The sequence below is a fragment of the Argopecten irradians genome, chromosome 11, assembly GCF_041381155.1.
Source record: "Argopecten irradians isolate NY chromosome 11, Ai_NY, whole genome shotgun sequence".
Lineage (NCBI taxonomy): Eukaryota > Metazoa > Mollusca > Bivalvia > Pectinida > Pectinidae > Argopecten > Argopecten irradians.
The window spans coordinates 20,225,642-20,250,624 of NC_091144.1; the positions used below are offsets into that span (position 1 = coordinate 20,225,642).

Below are 24,983 nucleotides of genomic sequence, written 5' to 3' on the forward strand. Positions count from 1 at the left end.
TATGAGAATGGAGTCCAGTAGATCTAATACTAGACATATAAACCCCGTAGTACAGGACAACTTTTACTTACTTTAGGACCAGTGACGGCTATGAGAATAGAGTCCTGTAGATCTGATACTAGACACATAAACCCCCGTAGTACAGGACAACTTTTACTTACTTTAGGACCAATGACGGCTATGAGAATGGAGTCCAGTAGATCTGATACTAGACACATAAACCCCCGTAGTACAGGACAACTTTTACTTACTTTAGGACCAATAACGGCTATGAGAATGGAGTCCTGTAGATCTGATACTAGACACATAAACCCCCGTAGTACAGGACAACTTTTACTTACTTTAGGACAAATGACGGCTATGAGAATGGAGTCCTGTAGATCTGATACTAGACACATAAACCCCCGTAGTACAGGACAACTTTTACTTACTTTAGGACCAATAACAATGGCTATGAGAATGGAGTCCTGTAGATCTGATACTAGACACATAAACCCCTGTAGTACAGGACAACTTGTACTTACTTTAGGACCAATGACGGCTATGAGAATGGAGTCCTGTAGATCTGATACTAGACACATAAACCCCCGTAGTACAGGACAACTTTTACTTACTTTAGGACCAATGACGGCTATGAGAATGGAGTCCAGTAGATCTGATACTAGACACATAAACCCCCGTAGTACAGGACAACTTTTACTTACTTTAGGACCAGCAATGGCTATGAGAATGGAGTCCTGTAGATCTGATACTAGACACATAAACCCCCGTAGTACAGGACAACTTTTACTTACTTTAGGACCAGCAATGGCTATGAGAATGGAGTCCTGTAGATCTGATACTAGACACATAAACCCCCGTAGTACAGGACAACTTTTACTTACTTTAGGACCAGCAATGGCTATGAGAATGGAGTCCGTAGTAGATCTGATACTAGTAGACACATAAACCCCCGTAGTACAGGACAACTTTTACTTACTTTAGGACCAGCAATGGCTATGAGAATGGAGTCCTGTAGATCTGATACTAGACACATAAACCCCCGTAGTACAGGACAACTTTTACTTACTTTAGGACCAGCAATGGCTATGAGAATGGAGTCCTGTAGATCTGATACTAGACACATAAACCCCCGTAGTACAGGACAACTTTTACTTACTTTAGGACCAGCAATGACGGCTATGAGAATAGAGTCCAGTAGATCTGATACTAGACACATAAACCCCTGTAGTACAGGACAACTTTTACTTACTTTAGGACCAGCAATGGCTATGAGAATGGAGTCCTGTAGATCTGATACTAGACACATAAACCCCCGTAGTACAGGACAACTTTTACTTACTTTAGGACCAGCAATGGCTATGAGAATGGAGTCCTGTAGATCTGATACTAGACACATAAACCCCCGTAGTACAGGACAACTTTTACTTACTTTAGGACCAGCAATGACGGCTATGAGAATGGAGTCCAGTAGATCTGATACTAGACACATAAACCCCCGTAGTACAGGACAACTTTTACTTACTTTAGGACCAGCAATGACGGCTATGAGAATAGAGTCCTGTAGATCTGATACTAGACACATAAACCCCCGTAGTACAGGACAACTTTTACTTACTTTAGGACCAGCAATGGCTATGAGAATGGAGTCCTGTAGATCTGATACTAGACACATAAACCCCTGTAGTACAGGACAACTTTTACTTACTTTAGGACCAGTGACGGCTATGAGAATGGAGTCCTGTAGATCTGATACTAGACACATAAACCCCCGTAGTACAGGACAACTTTTACTTACTTTAGGACCAAAGACGGCTATGAGAATGGAGTCCTGTAGATCTTATACTAGACACATAAACCCCCGTAGTACAGGACAACTTTTACTTACTTTAGGACCAGTGACGGCTATGAGAATGGAGTCCTGTAGATCTGATACTAGACACATAAACCCCCGTAGTACAGGACAACTTTTACTTACTTTAGGACCAATAACGGCTATGAGAATGGAGTCCTGTAGATCTGATACTAGACACATAAACCCCCGTAGTACAGGACAACTTTTACTTACTTTAGGACCAATAACGGCTATGAGAATGGAGTCCTGTAGATCTGATACTAGACACATAAACCCCCGTAGTACAGGACAACTTTTACTTACTTTAGGACCAGTGACGGCTATGAGAATGGAGTCCTGTAGATCTGATACTAGACACATAAACCCCCGTAGTACAGGACAACTTTTACTTACTTTAGGACCAATAACGGCTATGAGAATGGAGTCCAGTAGATCTGATACTAGACACATAAACCCCCGTAGTACAGGACAACTTTTACTTACTTTAGGACCAATGACGGCTATGAGAATGGAGTCCTGTAGATCTGATACTAGACACATAAACCCCCGTAGTACAGGACAACTTTTACTTACTTTAGGACCAATAACGGCTATGAGAATGGAGTCCTGTAGATCTGATACTAGACACATAAACCCCCGTAGTACAGGACAACTTTTACTTACTTTAGGACCAATAACGGCTATGAGAATGGAGTCCTGTAGATCTGATACTAGACACATAAACCCCCGTAGTACAGGACAACTTTTACTTACTTTAGGACCAATAACGGCTATGAGAATGGAGTCCTGTAGATCTGATACTAGACACATAAACCCCCGTAGTACAGGACAACTTTTACTTACTTCAGGACCAGCAATGGCTATGAGAATGGAGTCCTGTAGATCTGATACTAGACATAGGGGTTTGTCCAGGTCCGTCTGCTTCATCAACAACTTGATACCCTACAAGTATCAGAGTTTAATATGGACATTAAAATGGGTAATAAGTGCTGTCATTAATAAGTTAATAAGTTAATAAAGTTAGCTTTCATTTTTTTGTTAAGCCTTTGACAGGATAAACTTGTTACACATTCTGTTTTCACCAGATATGAGTTTGCCGATATTTTTCTGTATTCACTAACACTGTGTAACTACTTGTAATGGTATTGGTAGTGTACAAGGCATCTTGAGCCCCTCTTAATAATCATAACTATCACCATGTTGATACTATTGTCATATTGTAAAAGTTCAAGATTTTCTTAATTCATATTTCTTAACACACTAACATGTCAGCATTCAAAATTTATTAAGCAAATATTTGAAAAAAAAATAATGTTGGTGTGCTACTAGCAATTCATTGATGCATTTAACAAATTAGATATTATACTAGCTAGAATTGTAAGCCAGACAATGCTTTCTACAAAAACTTGTGTATGCAGTGACCTGTTTACCATGGTAACCTGCACATCTACACATTATAGTTCGATATCATTACTGCCAAGTTTTATTAAAAAATAGTTTAAGAAGAGTTATATGATTTGTTTTAAATAAGAAAATGCATTTAAGGAAGAACAAATCTGTCATCCCAATATTATATTTATGATAAACCAGCCATGACAAAACGATATCATTTGAAGTAGTTTTACCTGTTTCTCTTTCCTTAAGTCACTTCTACATAGAACATAACTTGAACTTTGCTGTGCTGCAATTTCCTTAGTGATAACCTAAAAAAAATAAAATAAAAAAGAGTAAATTCCAATGGTGTTGAAGGAGTCTTAATAATTTGATAATTATAAATAGATATCTTTTATTATTAGGATATAATAAATACATTTAAGTTGTGAATGTTTTTCACTCTATTTGATTCGGCAATCAAGTATATCAGATATAAGAACTGAAGTTTTAAGAATCTTTTTAGAACCAGAATTCCCTTAATATTATGGGTTACTGTAAAACAGTTTATTTTTGCGGTAACTTTATGTTGCTATTTTCATCACAATCTAATTTCACAATCTAGCATTTTTTCCAAATTCTATGGTTTAATTTTGTCTGCATTCAAAACATTTTCGTGGCTGCAATTCAATACTGGGGTTTTAGGATCCCAAAACGACATGTGTAAAGTACAATTTAATGTTGATTAGTCCTACCATCTGGTAGTTATTCATGACGTTATAATCTCCAGAAGGGGGGACAAATCAATGGTAAATTGTATTTATTCACATCGTTTTCAAATCTCAAAACCATGAAACCTGTCCAAAAGCAGTTTTTGATCTATTTATATCAGTCAAAAGAAATTTGAGTTATTTCACAGTAACTACATGAATTCTGCCACTGTCAATGAGAAAGTAATACGGTACCTATACTAGTGCAATGTCTACCTTCAGCAGGCACCACAAAATAACCCTTTACACAGAGTATATAATGTATCCTTAACTCAGATAACAATAAAACATTTGTATACCTTTTGGGCAATGGCAGTTAGTCTCTGTGATTCCAGGCCCGACACTCGACGTACCAAGGGTGATAACTCCGGATACACTTTATCTCTCATTACTTTTGGCATGTTTAAATTGGACTGAAACCAGAATTGGAAAGGTTATAATGCATTTTATCATAAAACTTATTATGAGACTATTTTTTCTTGGTTCCTCCGGCAGGTTTTTATTGACAAGTTTGACTGTAATATAACTGAAGAAATAAAATGCCATACAATTATGCCACATTACACATGTACAGGGATTGAGATTAGATAAGGACCGGTTTTGACAAGTATATTGTAATGTCATCAAAATGAGTGATAAAATAATGTATGTGAAAACTGTCTGATAATTAACATATCAATGATAATTTTTTGTTCTGATTATTAGTACAATCTTCACCAGCCGGTATGTAAATTGACCACTAACCATATCCTGAAGTTCCTGTAGACATCCCATGAGGTCTTTCGCTTTGTCTTTGTCATGGATTTCAGACTTTATCTTCAGCAGTAAATCCATTGCCCTCTGTCCTGTTTCATACACCTGTTAAATCATATTAAAAAGATAAAAGAAAAATAGCAATTGGTTAGGCAACATTTACAAAGGAACAGAGAAAACACATATTTGATGTGTAATTGTGTGTCATCACAGCTAATATCAAAATTAGTATATAAACTGTACTGAAGATGAAAAACAAACAATCTTTGAAGCAAACATAAGATTTTCAATTGTGTATATTTTTTTTCAAACTCAAACCAATAATCTACTATATATTATATCTCTGTAAAGTATAATTTTATGAAACTAATTAATGACTTATAACTACATTTACCTGTTGTGTGTACTGTCCAGTTACAGCATATATCCTCTTGGTTGCCTGGTTAGACCTTATCACTGAGGTGATGTAGAAATCTCTGATGTCATCTGTACTGCTTACATGACTGGAAGGTTTATACAGACCATAGTGTGTTTGTTTGATAACAAGTTATTGTTTATTTATTTATTATTTTATTTTAGCCTCTTTATTTATGAGCCTGGCGTAGCAGATTTTGATATTTAAATGGCAGAAAGTTGCAGTTACATCAAGAAAAGTTGTAGTTACAACAAGAAAGTTACTGGCAAGAACAGAACATATGCTTTGGTTAGCTTTTTCTGTACTAGATAGATTTACAACAGTCCTTTAACTTATCTAAGAGAAGAGATATTTCAGAAAAATTAATATCTGATAAACTAACTTAGATTAAAGTGGTGTACTTACGTTCCTCCACACAGTTCTGTAGACATTAGATTATCAGACCCAGAATTCCCTATACTTAGTACATACACATTGGACGGGTATACCTGACAACAAAGGAACTGGTGTAATTTAATTGACTGATCACCAGCTGTCAATCAAACCGCAAGTGACTTTGCATTTTGTATTGTGTATGCTACAACGTTTGCTTCGACATTGAATAGGTACATGTGCGTTTGCCAGAACGAAGCATGGCTATATTACACCTGGCGATTGTTCAATTATGATATCTATTACATCATGATAACTGCATGGTAACAAAATTGCTAAATCTGAATGATTGCATCTACGTACTTCCAGCAGGACCTCTATATGTAGTAAGAAAACTCTAACAAAGGAAGCCTACTCACTGACTGAAGGTTACTGCCAGTAATTAAAAATTATTTTCTCAATAAAAAAAGGTTTAAAATATGTAAGTAATTTGAATAGGGCATTCAAATGAGTCTGATCACCTACTTAAACATACATAGTCATTCAACAATTGTCCTGATTTCAATTCATCATCATCTTTTTCCTTCCTCTATACAAAAGTTCTGTAGAGACCTGGCTTTAAGTAGCTTACCAAACAAATTACACATTTTTGTCACAATGACACCCATAATAGAGTTAAAACCAAAATGTCATGAGAGTTTTACAGAGAAAATAATGCTGTACCTCATCTCTTAATGGTATGATGTTCTCCATTTCCATGGCAACATCTCGAGGGTACATTTTCCTCTTAACAGGCACATTTCTATAAATAGCTTCCTTCACTAAATCTTCTACCTGTGTCACATGGTCAGCTTCCATCTTCACCTACAAATAAAAGCGTCACTAAAATGGAACAATTACAGCACAACATAGTCACAGTACCTGTGAAATGTGATATGAACACAAAATGTTGTAATATATGATTTAATATACTATATATGTACATGTAATTGAATTGTTAATGTGGGGCCATGGTGGCTGAGTGGCTAAGATGTCCAGACATATTACCACAAGCCCCCCACCTCTGGAATTTGAGTTTGAATCCCATGTGGGGCAGTTACCAGGTACTGACAACTGGTCGGTGTTTTTTCTCCGGGTACTCTGGTTTTCCTCCACCATCAAACCTGGCATGTTCTTAAATGACCCTGGCTGTTGAGCTAAACAACCATAGCAGGAATGATTCATACAATTTAATTTATATATAATTTATTTTATTTTTTCAATACTGTTGCTTTTAAAACAAATTCATACAAGATGGGTTAAAATGTGTTATCAAGGGTAAATCTGTTGGTGTAGCTTTTCAGACTCTATGGAATTAAAATCTGTATACCAGTACATGTACCACTTACAGGTGTAGTGAAATCAAATGAGAAGCTGTCCGAGGTGATGCTTGAACCTGCCTGCTCTAGGTTTGTATCCATGACCTTACGAAGGGCCGCTAACAACAGGTGGGTTGCAGTGTGGTTCCTCATACATCCTAACCTATGTTCCTACAGACAGAAATGTAAGGAGATCAGAATATAATACATCCTAACCTATGTTCCTACAGACAGAAATGTAAGACTATCAGAATATCATAAATCCTAACCTATGATCCTACAGACAGAAATGTAAGGAGATCAGAATATCATAAATCCTAACCCTTGTTCCTACAGACAGAAATGTAAGGAGATCAGAATATCATAAATCCTGACCAATGTTCCCACAGACAGAAATGTAAGGAGATCAGAATATCATACATCCTTACATGTGGTCCTACAGACAGAAATGTAAGGAGATCAGAATATCATACATCCTTACATGTGGTCCTGTATACAGGCAGAAATGTAAGGAGATCAGAATATCATACATCCTTACATGTGGTCCTACAGGCAGAAATGTAAGGAGATCAGAATATCATACATCCTAACCTATGTTCCTACAAACAGAAATGTAAGGAGATCAGAATATCATACATCCTAACCTATGGTCCTACAGACAGAAATGTAAGGAGATCAGAATATCATACATCCTAACCTATGGTCCTACAAACAGAAATGTAAGGAGATCAGAATATCATACATCCTAACCTATGGTCCTACAGACAGAAATGTAAGACTATCAGAATATCATAAATCCTAACCTATGGTCCTACAGACAGAAATGTAAGGAGATCAGAATAGCATACATCCTAACCTATGTTTCTACAGACAGAAATGTAAGGAGATCAGAATTTCATACATCCTAACTTATGTTTCTACAGACAGAAATGTAAGGAGATCAGAATATCATACATCCTAACCTATGGTCCTACAGACAGAAATGTAAGACTATCAGAATATCATAAATCCTAACCTATGGTCCTACAGACAGAAATGTAAGGAGATCAGAATAGCATACATCCTAACCTATGTTTCTACAGACAGAAATGTAAGGAGATCAGAATTTCATACATCCTAACCTATGTTTCTACAGACAGAAATGTAAGGAGATCAGCATATCATACATCCTAACCTATGTTCCTTCAGGAAGAAATGTAAGGAGATCAGAATATCATACATCCTAACCTATGTTTCTACAGACAGAAATGTAAGGAGATCAGAATATCATACATCCTAACCTATGGTCCTACAGACAGAAATGTAAGGAGATCAGAATATCATACATCCTAACCTATGTTTCTACAGACAGAAATGTAAGGAGATCAGCATATCATACATCCTAACCTATGTTCCTTCAGACAGAAATGTAAGGAGATCAGAATATCATACATCCTAACCTATGTTCCTACAGATAACAATGTAAGGAGATCAGAATATCATACATCCTAACCTATGTTCTTACAGACAGAAATGTAAGGATATCAGAATATCATACATCCTAACCTATCATACATCCTAACCTATGTTCCTACAGACAGAAATGTAAGGATATCAGAATATCATACATCCTAACCTATGTTCCTACAGACAGAAATGTAAGGAGATCAGAATATCATACATCCTGACCTATGGTCCTACAGACAGAAATGTAAGGAGATCAGAATATCATACATCCTGACCTATGTTCCTACAGACAGAAATGTAAGGAGATCAGAATATCATACCTCCTAACCTATGTTCCTACAGACAGAAATGTAAGGAGGTCAGAATATCATTCATCCTAACCTATGTTCCTACAGATAACAATGTAAGGAGATCAGAATATCATACATCCTAACCTATGTTCCTACAGACAGAAATGTAAGGATATCAGAATATCATACATCCTAACCTATGTTCCTACAGACAGAAATGTCAGGAGATCAGAATATCATACATCCTGACCTATGGTCCTACAGACAGAAATGTAAGGAGATCAGAATATCATACATCCTGACCTATAGTCCTACAGACAGAAATGTAAGGAGATCAGAATATCATACATCCTAACCTATGTTCCTACAGACAGAAATGTAAGGAGATCAGAATATCATACATCCTCACCTATGTTCCTACAGATAGCAATGTTAGGAGATTAGAATATCATACATCCTAACCTATGCTCCTACCGACAGAAATGTAAGAAGATCAAAATATCAAAGGACTTTAAAGGGCCTATCTCTCTTACCATGGAAAAGAATCCATAAAACACCATAAAATACCATATTAAATATTTGATCTATAAACAAAATATCACGCATTATCAGTTTGCAGTATATCATCTATTGAATCAATTTATAATGTATTACTATTAAAAAAATGTTTAAATATTTATTTCAGTTCATTCATCTTGGAGTACTGAGGATATTCTAAGATATAATTGATTTGGCCTTATTGTTGAAATTTTATTTGGTCAAGACTTTTGACTTATGACATATGCAAAATACTCCCAACCGCAGAAAAAAATTCATACAGATTATGTGACAAATTCTGAATTAGCTGACATTATGTACTACCTGGTCTATTGTCTGAGAGACAACCTCTCCCATACACAGGCTTCCACTCTCAACATGTCCGATGTGTAGCACATAGCAATCAAATGTCTGTACATCCTCTACCCTGAACGATCCATTCTGAAAGGTTACATGACATAGATCGCTATTAAATCTTCAGTTCAATCCAAACACAAGACAATATTTGTATACTGTCTGCTATTCAATACTTTGCATGCATATGAAAATGACAATTACTTTCACTTTAACTGACAAAACATTTTCAGACAGAAATTCTTGCATAAAGTTAATTCCTACACACATGTATACATGCAGCATACTTATAATAATCAATGGGATTAGTATTTTTGTTTAATTTAAATTTTCAAAGAAGTAATGCCTTTCAAATTTTTGCAACAAACAAGTGTCCTGCTTGAGACCTAAATGATCTCTATAATCTGAGTAGAGGGCTAATGGTCCATCAAATTAAGACTGGCAAAGGAACAAGAGGCACAAAGACCTTAACGGTCATCTGACTTCCTTAGCAAAAGTCAAAAAGGAAATTATTTAGACATGGTGTCATGGTAGCCCTCTTCGATTTAGGATCAACCAGAGATGTAACAAAACTTTGTTAAGATCATATCAGGATCATTTCCTACAAGTTACAGCCAAATCGCAACTGTATTACATGAAAAGAGGTTCCAAATGTATTTTTAAGATGGCGGCTGTGGTGGCCATCTTGGATTTTGGAACGATCCGAAAATAACACCACTTTGTTGAGACCAAGTCAGGACCAATCATGCAATTTTCAGCTAAATCCCACGGGTAGAATTTGAGAAGTTCAAAATGTGTTTTCAAGATGGCAGCTGTGGCAGCCATTTTGGATTTCGGATCAAGCCCAAAAATAACAACACTTGCTGGGAATCATGTCAAGATCATTTCATGCAAGTTTCAGCTAAATTGCACCGATAGAACTTAAATTGAACAGAAGTTCAAAATGTATTTTCAAGATGACGGCTGTGGCAGCCATCTTGGATTTCGGATTGACCCGAAAAATAGCAACACTTTGTTGGGACCATGTCAGGATCATTTCATTCATGTTTAAGCCAAATCGCATCGGTAGTAAACTAGAGAAGAAGTTCAAAATGTGTTTTCAAGATGACGGCTGTGGCAGCCATCTTGGATTTCGGATTGACCCGAAAAATAGCAACACTTTGTTGGGACCATGTCAGGATCATTTCATTCATGTTTAAGCCAAATCGCATCGGTAGAACTAGAGAAGAAGTTCAAAATGTGTTTTCAAGATGACGGCTGTGGCGGCCATCTTGGATTTTGGATTGATTCGAGCCAAATTGCACCGGTAGAACTGGAGAAGAAGTTCAAAATCTGAAAAGTTTACGTATGGCACACGGCGGACAATGACAGACAAAACATGAGGACTATAAAGGTCATCCTGACCCTTTGGGTCAGATGACCTCATAATAACTTGACCTCGTTTATTCCCTCTTTACATATCACAGAGTTAGCTCCCTTGCAGATAGGTATTCATTATGACGTGATTATTTTGTGAGGACAATTCATGTTGTTTTCTCCAAAAAGTAGGATGTTGCGCTCCCAAACACATGATGTCACAATCAATACATACCCACAAGGGCTGATAACTCTGTAATATGAAAATACAGAATTACAACTGTTACAGGAATAATACCTCTGTCTTAATGTAACCAATATCAGCAGCTTGTCCGCCAGCTTCACTGTAAAACATGCTCTTGTTCATAAGGATTCCACACTGGACGTCAGCACTGACCTCGTCCACAAAGCCTTCACTGTCTACAAGTCCTAGTATATTGCCCTTTAAATCATCAAGGAAAACTGAAATAAACAAATTCAAGAACTTTATATCCCCCTGCTTTTAGAATAAGGAATGTATCATTGGATTCTTATATATATAGGTTCAAGTTTGATGGTAAGCAAACTTTAAAAATCAAATATCCCATAACACAGCCATTTACCATATATTTTCATTTATCTTGGTGATCATTCAGAAATTTTAGGATGCAGAAACCAATTGGCCAATTAGATTTGAATTTTCATAATAACATGTGTAATTTATAATTATATGAATTACTACATGATAATGTTTACCGTATTTGCCTTCCTTTGATGAGTAGTGGTATTTGAAGCTATCATCTGTACATGGAATGCCTCTTTGCTTTAGAGATTCTATCATACTCCCAGTTAACTTCAGGATGTCTGATGTCACAACAGTCTGTTACAAACACAAAAATTTATTTCCCAATACTAAATCAAATCTGCTTCCACCTTTTGTGTATTATTTACTTTATAAAATATCCCTCAAAGTTCAATATTTCAAGCATATCATATCACATCAAAAGATCGCAAGATATATGAAATAAGTGCGCAATTCAACCAACACTTGTGTTCTTTTTTTTTGTATATTACAGAGTTATCCTTTTATCTACCCTGTGGGAAGGTATAGATTGTATTGATATTATAGAGTTATGCATCTCCCATGCAGAAAAGTATCAATTATGACGTCATTACCGTTATTTGGTGAGTGAAAATCATGTCGCTTCGTCTGAAAAATATGATGTTACACTCGCAAACACATGACAGCACAATCAATGCCTAACCACAAAAGCAGATAACTCTTTAATGCAAAGATGGAATAGGAATGCATTTTTTATTATAATTCAGCCCAGGTTTCCTATCCTGACATTACATTAGATATTCCCTGAGACAGGGAGAAATCAGATCAATAGAATCTTACATGGGTCAAGTGGACAGGGATATCGCAACCCGAGTGAAAGATTTTGGCTAATCAACCCGAGGATTGGCGAGGGTTGATGGTCAAAATCTTTCACAAGGGTTGAGATATCCCTGGCCATCTGACTGGCCCATGTAAGATTCTTTTTCTCCTATTTTTTAACACCAAAATGGTGAAAATTCAGTCGACATGAACGTTGCTGTATGTTAAAATGGTCGCCACATGTATTGATGACGTCATTGTCTAGCCTGTGTGAGCTGTCTTTTCCCTACCCCAGAAAAATATAATGTTACACTCGCAAACACATGACAGCATAATCAATACCTAAATACAAGGGCAGATAACTCCTTAACATGCAAAGACAGAATATGAATGCATATTTTATTATAATTCTGAAGTCTACAGCCCAGATTTCCTATCCTGACATTACATTAGATATTCCCTGAGACAGGGAGTAATCAGATCAATAGAATCTTATATGGGTCTGTCAAGTGGACAGGAATATCTAAACCCGAGTGAAAGATTTTGGCTAGTCAACAGGAGGCTTGCCGAGGGTTGATGGTCAAAATCTTTCACACGGGTTGAGATATCCCTGGTTCCTGCCTCATGACGTCACTTTCTAGCATGTGTGAGCTGCCTTTTACCTACCCTGGTAAAAGACAGAGTTATCTTTTCCCTAGCAACCGCAGAATGAATAGCAGACAAAAGTAAGGGCAGATAACTCTAGATTATAAAAATTGATGTCCCAGCTAAGATGAAACTGAAGTTTGGCTAGAAGCAAAATAAACTTACATCTAATTGCTGTTCCTTCATAATAGCTTCCTCAAAAGCTTCTTCCTCCATGGTATACCCTTCCTTTACAGTGATCTTCTTCATTACAGTCAGTGGCACTCTACTTCCATATTTTCCTTTGTGAAGGTTCATCATGTCCTCAACTGATACACAGTAAATTAATATATACATACATGTATATCTTATTCCATATTACAGTATGTGATGGAAAATTGATGGCATTATCAAGTTTGTCACATTTTATTTTATTTAATCATTACATTAAAAACAAATAAATTCAAACCTTGATTAACCTTTAAGTTGGTCAGACCATGGAAACCCTTTGAGTTATCTAAGTGTTCAAGTTATGTTTACTTCTGATCAACACATTGTGAAAAAGTTATTTGGGACTAATGAAATACTTAAACAGGGTCTTCAAGTTATATAAGTTCGGTTTTTGTCATGTACTGTCAGTACTTTTTGTGGCAGAAAAAAATGAATTTGATATTTATAAAATAAGATATTGTTTACATGAGGACACTGTGCTCTGCCAATTTAATTGAATGATGATCATTTTTTCTCTTACAAGGAAGGCTCAAGAGGCCTTCAAAACAAAGAAGGGATGTGTTCAATTATAATTGTGAGCATGGAATGCAAATTCCAGTATAAGAATTATAGTAATTACGGCAATCAAGTCAATGAGAAACATTTCAATTTGAAATGCAGTACCTGTTCAGTCAGAAAAATTATTAAATACCTGATAAGTGGTTATGATCTCTTTGGCTCGCATTCTTATTCACAAATTTGCTGAAAGCCATTTCTGAACTGGAAACTAAACTTGTGTACCATTTTTCTGCATCTTTTGTAATATTCTTTATCTAAACAAAGAAAACAGAAACCAATAAATAACTTATTTATAGAAACCAATTTCAAATTATTTTATCTGAAAGATGTAGGCCTTGAAAGCACAAATTTCCTTCCGTATAAGAAGCTGAAGTGTAACTGTTACCAAAATGATAGAAGCGTTCTGCCATCCAAAATCTAACTGTTTAAGTAGGTATACTGTTCAATCATTCTCCTTCAATTAAGTTAAAGGAAACTCTTGTTGTAACAATGAAGCTACATGAAAGTTACTATGTATATTTCTGTTAAGCATGAATTGATGAAATAATGGTTAAAGTACTAATGAAGGCCAACTCGATTTGACTTCGTCTGCATATACATTGTACTTCTAGAATATACCTACCAGCCTTTCAATTAGATCTACCTCTTTTGTGAAGCAGCTGGAAGATTTTCTTGAAATACTTTTAAATTCCCTTTTACGTGCAAATTTGCAAAAAGCACAAATCAAGTTAGACCCAAATAACTTTTGTTGCAAGATTTATATACAGTAGAATATAAAAGGGACCTAATCCCCAAAATAAAGACTTCGGAAATTTTCTGAAGAAATTTTCAGAAACTATATCCCATGGTCTACTAAATATATGTACAAATAATACCTGCCATACAAGAAAAGCATGTTTTAAACATACCTTAGAATGATTTTTCTGAAGTTCTGGATAAGCATCTCCCTGAAAGAAGATAACCTATTTGTGTGTAGTGCTATTGATATGTGATGCATTAGGTCTATATATCTTTAAAGTCTATTTAAAAATCATTATGTGTCATTATTATAGTCAAAACAATTTGAGCATTTAGTTTTTCTTCAGAAATCTTATGATACCTTCAAGTTTTGTAAAATCAACTAATTAATAAATTAAATAATTGATTTAATTAATTACTTAATAAGTTCTGAATTTATTGTGTGTAAAAAAATATCCATTTTTTATTTTACAAATTCTGTTATTCTCAAAATGCTTAATAACATGTTTTTATCAAAGGCTCTTCTGAATTTATCGGTAAGAACATTACAGCATATTGGTCAAACTTTAATCATTTAAGTGACTTTGAAAATGTTTGACACATAATTGTCAATGCCTTATTTTTTTTCTTGGAATTTTTTTTCAAAATACAACATAACTTGCACTATGATATTAAAGACATGACGTCCCAAATGTGCAAGTTTTTTTATTCAAAATAATGATCCTTACCAGACTATCAACAACAACGTCCACCAGACCAGACACTGAACCATGAGGCATCCCCAATACCTGGTAGGCCTGGTGAAAACACTGGGACATCACATTTCTTAAGGTTAATCTGTAAGGAACAAATAGAATAATTCATGTTTTTATCACCTGGAAGAAAAATTGTCATCATGTATTTGTGTAAAAATATTTGCTGGGTTTTTTTTTTACATATTATGCATTATTGCAACTATATATATGCTGTACCAGAAGCCAATTATGAATATTTCTACTCACAAAATATCTAGTTGAACCCCAAACTATGCATGAAAGAAAGAATCCACAAACATTTCATATTATACTGTATAAATTCAAAATGTCCACAGCTGGACACCAGCGACCTGCTTTAATTGTATCAACTGCATATCTTGTTTTGCTTGCATGCATGATGATAAAATGCTCAAAGTGATAATGACTATAGGTATCCAACACTGATGTCCATTCAGACCTACAGAGGCCTGACTTTATTAATTCAGACCTACCTGAGACCATATTTCATTAATTCAGACCTACCCGAGATCTGACTTCATTAATTCAGACCTACCCGAGACCTGACTTCATTAATTCAGACATCCTGAGATCTGACTTCATTAATTCAGACCTACCCGAGATCTGACTTCATTAATTCAGACCTACCCGAGATCTGACTTCATTAATTCAGACCTACCCGAGATCTGACTTCATTAATTCAGCCCTACCCGAGATCTGACTTCATTAATTCAGACCTACCCGAGATCTGACTTCATTAATTCAGACCTACCCGAGACCTGACTTCATTAATTCAGGCCTATCCGAGACCTGACTTCATTAATTCAGACCTACCCGAGATCTGACTTCATTAATTCAGGCCTACCCGAGATCTGATTTCATTAATTCAGACCTACCCAAGACCTGACTTCATTAATTCAGACCTACCCGAGATCTGACTTCATTAATTCAGACCTACCCAAGACCTGCTCTGTTGGGCAGTAGACCATCCCCTATAGATATAGAAGACATTCGGATATGATCAGCTATAACCCTGTAGGCTGTATCAATGCCCGTCTCGTCACCTTCTCCTACCAAACCCTGGTAAGGTCGCAACTTTGTTTCCTGATAAAAAAATAACAATTACTAGTATCAATACTATCTTTAAAACATTGTTATTATTCTTCTGTACTGGTAACTACATGTAGATGTCATAGAATTATTGTACATTTAACAAAGACCATATTTCACCAATCAAATAGCAACAAGTATCAAATTTAATGATTATTTTCATGAACATTTTGTTTTTGTATAGTTGTTTTGGGTTCTTAATGAAAAGGTACATGTTAAAAAGTCATCTGATTTGAAAGCTGGTCCAGGGGAAAATGCCCATAGAAAGCAATAAGTAGTGATGCAGAAAATGCTAGCTAGGACTCAACAGAAATATCTCTAATTTGTTTTGTTAATTAAAGTATCAATCAAGAAGACATTAGGATAGGTACAAAAGCTTTATACTTACCTTTGAAATAGCTTTGAATAAAGGTGAAAAGAGATCTGTGTCATAATTAGACTCAGTATTCTGAAGTACAGCCGTGATCCTTTCCAATCCCATACCCGTGTCTACATGGTGTCTGGCGAGGCTCGTCAGACTGGAATCTTCACATCTAAAATATGGACAAGAATTAAATATATTCATCCTTATGGTCTAACAAATTAGATGTAGAAGTCCACACTTTTATCAATATTTATCCCTGAAACATTATTAATAATAAACTATTCAAGCTATAATTGTGGAAAAAGTCATTATGTTGTTTAGAGGTGAATGAATTAAAAGCTAATTTAAGAATCTGGTGATTCTAACTAATGAAACCTTATACTCTCTTTCGCGGCTTCTACATTTCGAGATTTCCATTTCAGAGCATTTTCGCTGAAACATCATTGAATTAATTGTGCAAGAATTATGTATTTAGATGTCAATTCACAGAGACAAACTTTCAAGAATATACCTTGATCACAAAATTCATGAAATAAATTGCACACGAAAGAAAGTTTACAAGAGTTCTTCACAAAAATTAATGATAACTCAAATCACCCTTTTGTCAAAAACCATGAGTTAACATTAAATTTTGATAAATAACCAATTTTGACAAAAATATTTTAAAAGCTTCAAATCATGTGACAAATTACCCACAAATGTTTCCTGTTATACAGTAACTATAATTGAATGAAAATAAAGACTGACATAATGACCTCTTACATGTACCTGTTATACTGCATAAAGACTAGGTTCCATATCTCCACAACCCGTGGGGAGCCCCTATTAACAAGGTGTACTCCAGTTCCGTCCCCTGTGTGGTCATAGTGAATCTCTGTACAGGGGCCACAGGGACCTGTCTTTCCCATATCCCAAAAGTTGTCCTCCATGTAGAATGGCAAGACACGTTTCTGAGGTATGCTTATGAATTTAAAGGTTGACATCATTGTAAAGATCTTTTCAGTTTGTTTTGCTATACTAATAATATTGTTAAAATTTGAACCAATTATTATAGACAAAAAGGAATATATGATTATGCTTGAAATTTTTTTATATAAATGCAAAACCAACAGCTTTATGAAGAAATATTGGTCGAAAAAAAATACCATAAAAAAGTAACGTTACAAATTTACAAAATTTAATGCTTTCATAGAAATGTGACTGCAAGTAATGATAGCTATAGCTGATGATATTAAAATTATCTGACTTTACATTGCTATAAACTTTTGAGCAAGCAGACATACCCTAAACTTTGCCATATATTTTTGGTTTCAAGGTCTGGATGCAGCCCAAGTTTAGCATCACCACTGAAGTATGTAAAATACAGCCGGGAAACTGGAAGGCCGTATACTTTAGTCAACAGCTCCAGTGCCATGGTACACGCCTCTTTCTATTTAATAAATTAAAAAGTAAATTGCTGATGTAGTAATGTCAGTGACTTATTTTAAGATTGTGTAGATTATTTCTTCAATCATTTGGTAGAGAATTCTTTGATTATCCTTCATTTTTGTGATAAAATTAAATTTTTGATAATAAACTTTATCTTTTATTCTTAAATTAATTGTTGCAAATTATCTCAAAGGTCAAAATAAAACTGCCACAATGAAAACCTTGCAAAATAGCTATTTGACAATTAGAAAAAAATGGTTCTTAAGTTTACAGTACTTGATATCATTAAAAAATAATTCCTGTGAAATATTGAGCATGAAAATTTAATTTGATCTTACCTTGAAATAATCCCCGAAAGACCAACTTCCTAACATTTCAAAGAAGGTGTGATGATACAAATCTTTGCCGACAGCCTCCAGGTCATTGTGTTTACCACCCACACGGATACATTTCTGGTGGTTAGTCACTCTCCTATAGTCGGCCATCTTACTGTGTGGGTCCACAGTCTCCAGGAAAATGGGCTTGAACTGAGAATATATACATTATGTATGAATTATTTACATAATGGTTAATAGGATTGTATAGTAAAGAACATACCGGTATATCAATTGAAAAATAACTGATACCCATTTTATATTATCAATGATAAGTAAGTTATTTAGGCTTGATGGTTACAGTACATGAGAATGCTACTGTAGTTCTATGTGAATTCACATCAATGTCATGTATGCAGGCCCATGTGTATGCATTGCCTCAACAGTTTACTTCAGAATAGGGAATGACACATGTACCTGCTATCTAATGGTAAAATTAGACAAACATGTTATCAACTGACAGTGATTTTTAGGTAGATTTGGGGCCAAATGAAGGCCATTTCCCAAAGAGTAAATTAGACAAACATCTTAACTACTGGCAGTGATGTTTACATATAGGTACATTTGGGGCCAAATGAAGGCCATTTCCCAGAGAGAAAATCAGACGAACATTTTACCACATATCGGCATCGCGATATATCACGATTGTAGAGAAGAGACGACGATATCGTTAAAAAAACTTATATCTACGATATCGTCGTCAGCCGTAACCCATTATGTGTTAGTTGGAAAGGAAACAAAAGCATTGCACTGTCGGACACGGACAGAAACAAATATCTAATTAAAAGTATAACAAATAAATGTTTGTTTTGATGAAAGTTTCACTTTGTTTATTTACAAATTTCACTCTTTATTGTACTTTCATGATTGGTCCCCCAAACATTACTTATATTTCCATAAATTCCTTTTATATTTTACTCGGCAAAAATCGCGATATTATCGTGACGATATCGTCAAATTTTGACGATATCGCGATGCACATTTTCTCTACGATAACAGCTCTATTTCCCAGAGAGAAAATCAGACGAACATTTTACCACATGATCAACATATAAAACAATCTGAGAGCAATTTCATAATACATTTGTATTTTGAACTTGAAATATGATATTTATTTAGGAAATGTTTACAAGAAAAAATGGTATTTATTGTATTCTAAAAATGTAAAGATCTAGTAAATATGTATACAAACTTGATTCATTCCAGCATTAGTAAAATATGTCCCGCCATCTTTCACAGGTATGATTGATGAAGAAGGAACAATCTGATGATCATAGTTCTTGAAAAAGTCTACATAAGTTTGCCTAATCCTGGCTGATGTCCATGTTTCTTGATGATGGAAGTATCTCGGTGTTGATCTAATGTATCTCAGACACCTTTTACAAATGGCTTGTCCTCCACTTCGTGGTTGTAGCCACATTTTCTGAATAGAATATAATCAATGTATAATTTTGATGTTTAATGTGCAATGGAACTTGTTTAAACCATGTCAAAAAGTATTGTGATAATTCCATAGGTGCCGCTTTTTGTTGTCAACTTATTGTTTCTGTCATGATGTACTAACAATGAATTTCCAAGCAGCCAATGGAAATTGCTCCACGTTATATTGCATTTGTGACATATAAGATATCAGGTGGATTATGTACCATACATGTACATATACACATTCTGTATATGTGTATACGAGCACAATACTACATGTAAAATACAAATGTAGGTAGTGAATATGCATTTTGTATGTAAATTTAACGTACCATACAATGGCCAAATGATAGGTCGGTGGTTTTCTCTGGAGACTCTAGTTTTTCACAAGCATCCTTAAAGGCCCACTATCTTTCCGAACAAAATTTTAAAGTTTCTTACAAACAACAATAACATACCGGTAAGAAAATATTTTGATTGCCTAATATAATGTTATAACACCAAACAATTGAAAGATTCCCTGTATAATCTATGTTAGCAGTGAAGATTCATTTCACTGTTTTACCGTCTAGCGCAGTGATAGTCAACTAACACACAGTAATGAAGACAATGACAGCTAGGAAACATAAGACAACCTGCGTTTTGAAAATTAGCATTTGATTCATTCTAATTACAATCGCTTTACCTCATTTTAGGGTATTCCGGAAATTGGGGTATTTTTGTTTATTTCACATATACATATTACATCGTTTAAACAATTTTACAGTGATTTTTTCCATGTATAACTTTACTAAACCGCCATTGTGTTTTGATTGTAAACAAACACGTTTCAGTCGGCGTATTTTTCTTGAATTAAACAATTTTACGAATGAACATGCATCTGATATCATTTTCATCTTTAATATATTTTCATTGCATATTTTATCTTTTAAACACTTTTACAGTGATTTGTTCGATGTATAACTTTACAAAACTGGCAAGTAAAACTTACTATTTTCACATGTGAATCACGACGTAATAATACTAAAACATCATCAGATTTTGGTTTTGGTCCACAGATAAGCCGCACTGGTGTATAAGCCGCACTCCTGATTTTCAGGGAAAAAAGTCGTGGCTTATAATCCGGAAAATATGGTAACTTGCATAAGTGCACAGTGTACTCGTTACATCTTACTTCCTTCGTTATTAAAGTCTGCTAATTGCTCAAGGTAAATCTGATAAATGAAAATAGTCGCTCTTAATTGGCCACATAAATTATAACAGAATGAAAATCATTCGCAAATGTAAATACACTACCTTTTTTTGCTTTAGTTCCAACACCCGGATTAATGTAAAATTATTGAAAACCCAGAATATGAACAGACAACACATGTAGTGAGACCTTTACCCTTTTGAAAATTTTTACATAGGCGGTTATTGAAGCACCGTCCATTATGTACTTTTTCAGTGTTTATGGAAATACCTACACGAAAGTTTCTAATACAGTCAAACTCGGTTAATACGAACTCGAAGGGACCACGGAAAAACTTCGAGTTATCCGAGTGTTCGAATTAAGCGAGTTCTCAAGTCAAACTGTCAATCTCTTCACTAAGTATACACACATGTACTAGTCTCACGTCGTAAGCAAGGACGGTGTCAAAATCTTATATGTACAGTGGAAACCGCTTATATTGAAGTCCTTGGGGAATGGGGAATATTTTCAAAATTATTGAGATTTCAATATAAACCAAAGACGATGGAATATTGTGAATATGGAATAAACAGTATTTCAATATTGAATTCACCGGTAATCGATTTCAATATAAGTGGGTTCCACTGGGTCGCAAAGTTATAACTATAAAACAGAAATATATCTTAATATTTTTTAATGAAATCACAACAAATTATTCAAACATACAAAAAGAATGTAACAGAATCATATAAATAGCAGAAAACTTACGTTTACCGAGACACATGTGTTGACAGGAAGTTACAATGTACAGGAAGTAAATCTACGCATGTCAGCTTAACATATCAGTGTTTTATCACTATGGTGGATGGTGAACAGCGCAAAGTCTATTTTGCTGAGTAACACGTTCAAAGCACTAACATTGATACAATTGTAATCGCACTATTCGGTTTCATCTTCCTCTTCACTCCGGTCTTCACCCTATCAACTGATCCAATTATCCCCCCGGTTGTACCGTGTCCTTCGTTGGATTGCTCAGTTGACTTCGACATTTCCGAAACGGGTATGATATTGCTGTGAAACTGCAGTGAATTTATTATACACGTACATGACACCTCCTCAGTTACTGAGCTACTCTTAATGAGTACCTCGGGACTAATTACACCATTGCGTCTTTCATATTTTCCGACTCTGACACGATAATTAACTAACGTATACACCTGTAAAAAACAGTAAGCGTGTACCGGCTCCAGGTTGTGATTTTAACACGGTGCCAGGTGGTAGAGCTTAGTTCTGCTTGAGTGATCACACTAGTGACAGGCGGCCGGGACCACATGTTTTGTATCATATCGCTGTACCAGTCGGGATAATGTTTACGTAAGTGCAGCGTACATGTGGCCCAATTTTAAATTTGATGATCACTGATTATTGTTGATACAAAGAATTAACGATATTGCTAAACATTTAACAGTTATCTCCGTGTTTACGTAGTTGAAAACGGCTTTTTTTAATTGTCGTTTTTTTTAAATCGGCATTTTCGGCAATCTTTTACTCACAAAAAAATCTCACTTCGTATTATACGAACATTTTATGTAGGATTTTTGTCATTCGGACCAAACATATACTTCGTATCAAGCGAGTTTTTCGAGTTTTCCGAATTCGAATTTTCCGAGTTTTTTTTAAAGATGCTCCACCGCCGACAGAGCATAAATGATATTCATCATTTGAACAATAATTGGTGTTTAATCGTGTATATATATGCCTAATTAACTAAAAAAATTATGTAAAATAATTTATCTCGCTTTTGGTGCATGCGCAATCAGTAATTCATTTCATATAGGATATAGTGACACAGAATTTTTTCGGGATGCAATTAATTATTTTTCATATTTTGAACTTAAAGTAAAATTAGAAGCTCAAACTTTTCAATGGTGGTAAAGGTGTAAGGTAAGTAACTTTTGTAACCGAAGAAAAATACTAAATCGTCTTCTCCTGTTTTTCACGGTAAAAAATATACCATTTGTCAGCGGTGGAGCATCTTTAACATAGATAAAGAGGGAATTTGGCCGGGACCGGCCAAGTACTTCGTATTAAGCCGGGTTGTCGTATTATCCGAGTTCGTATCAACCAAGTTCGAAAGTTTCTAATAAATACAAATTAAGAAATTGAATTGTACTAAATTTACTTGATTATGATTAAATTATGTTTTCAATATTTAGATATATTTTATCTTCTTTAATAATACTGTTAGGTTTCACCAACAACAAAAACAAAATAAGTTTTTCAATATTTGAATTTAAGTTATAATTTGCCTTTGCATGTAATGATGTTCTCACTAAAAATATCAAACAGGTCTATATATAAATTATTTGATATGAAATTTTGATATTTAAAGTATACCCTACATTGATGTCTTGGATTTTTGTGTGAATAGAATCGAAAGTATTACACGTACGGGATTCTGTAGATGTTTTTCACAATTCCAGAAAAACTGGTGATGTTACATACAGTAAAATGTACATATGCAGGATTGACCCGATATCAGTCTGTGACACTAATTTTGTTCGCTGCTTGTTATTTGGACTAGTAAACCACAATATTTTACTAGTCCGACTATTTTATCACTATAGTCCAAATAAGTATACAGCTGTTTTGCTAATTCAGCACAGCACTTCAAATTCAGTCATGATCAGTTTACAATTTTTACCCAAATTGCATTCTGGATGCTTTCATGAACACCAATTCTGACAAAATGATGCATCCGAACTGAAATATTCATATAAAGAATGCACTCAAAATGTGTTGAAAAATGCAACACTCTTATAAATGTAGCATTTGAATGGGGGAGCCACTAGTCCAATCGTTCATTACAATTGGCACTAGTACGGCTGTAAAATTACTAGTCATGGGCATTGGACTTAGTGCTTAAAGTCACAGACTGCGATAGGCAAATTGCTGTTCATTTACAACTTCATGTAAACAACATTGCCTGCAGACCACTGAAGACTTGCCAGCTGCTTTATTTTATACAAATAAAATAAAGCAGGCAAGTCTACTTAAGTCATATACAAATGTTTTTCTTCCACGGTTTGTTCCATCTCGGAATATTACATGCGTTAATGTCTTAATAGTTAATACCAGGAAAACTGGGGACGGGCTGGTAAATTGTTCAGAAGGTGGTATTAAGTGTAGTATTAACGGTACTTTAGCTAATATAACTTTTGCGACTCTAAAAACTATTATCAATCTTGATCGCACTTTGAAAATAAAAAACTGTTTCGGAAAAGTAGTGGGCCATAATGTGACAATGTAGAATAGAAATTAAAACAAAATCAAATCTAAGGAAACATTATGGAAACCAAACATGTCCATTTCTGCTGGCTTTCATGATATGTTCACTGATGTTACATGTAGGCCTATGGACACTAACAGTTTTACAGTAACTAGATTCTAGGTGTCTAACTTTCATATCATGCAAACTTCAGTTGGTGCCAGCTGGATACTATGAATATGAATAACATATTTTGATACTGTAATATATATAAACACTACACGATACTTTACCTAGGAGTATACACTATATAGCCAGCACATGTGTGAACTTCATGCAGACGACTAACTTTTTAACCGGAAATCGTCTCAATCACACTAATATTAAAACCGTATGACTTAAATTTAAAATCTAACACAAATATTCGCAAATATGTTGTTATGTCGCGACAAATTTATTACCATTGGCATGAATCTAATTTTAAAAATAAAAACAGGAACAATAAAATATAATACAGCACATAAACATTTTGATTTCATCTGTTTAATCCGTATTTTAATTGTGCATCTACTTGACGTTGATTACGACTTTTTCATACAAACGTCCGATAGACATTGACTGAAAAACGTGAAACGTGAGTGTATTGTATTTTTGGCTGATCTTTATGAAAGGGCTCTACCAGTTTCCCTTTCGAATATATCGTTTA

At 34.9% G+C, this 24,983-nt stretch overlaps 1 protein-coding gene across 1 annotated transcript; it reads right to left on the reverse strand.

Moving 5' to 3' along the window:
* Positions 1 to 901: 901 nt before the first annotated feature.
* Positions 902 to 24,679, reverse strand: LOC138334468 (alanine--tRNA ligase, cytoplasmic-like). Its single transcript, XM_069283127.1, has 23 exons — positions 24,571 to 24,679; positions 19,609 to 19,839; positions 18,381 to 18,569; positions 17,898 to 18,043; positions 17,383 to 17,574; positions 16,639 to 16,783; positions 16,099 to 16,244; positions 15,117 to 15,225; positions 14,559 to 14,597; positions 13,784 to 13,904; positions 13,048 to 13,190; positions 11,613 to 11,736; positions 11,176 to 11,339; positions 9,492 to 9,608; positions 6,925 to 7,065; positions 6,260 to 6,400; positions 5,570 to 5,652; positions 5,144 to 5,252; positions 4,741 to 4,854; positions 4,296 to 4,409; positions 3,481 to 3,558; positions 1,889 to 2,797; positions 902 to 1,681 (listed from the first exon to the last, which is right to left on the reverse strand). The coding sequence occupies exons 2-23, from the start codon at positions 19,834 to 19,836 to the stop codon at positions 902 to 904; spliced, it is 4,332 nt and encodes a 1,443-aa protein (XP_069139228.1). The 5' UTR covers positions 19,837 to 19,839; positions 24,571 to 24,679.
* Between the last annotated feature and the right edge of the window lie 304 nt (positions 24,680 to 24,983).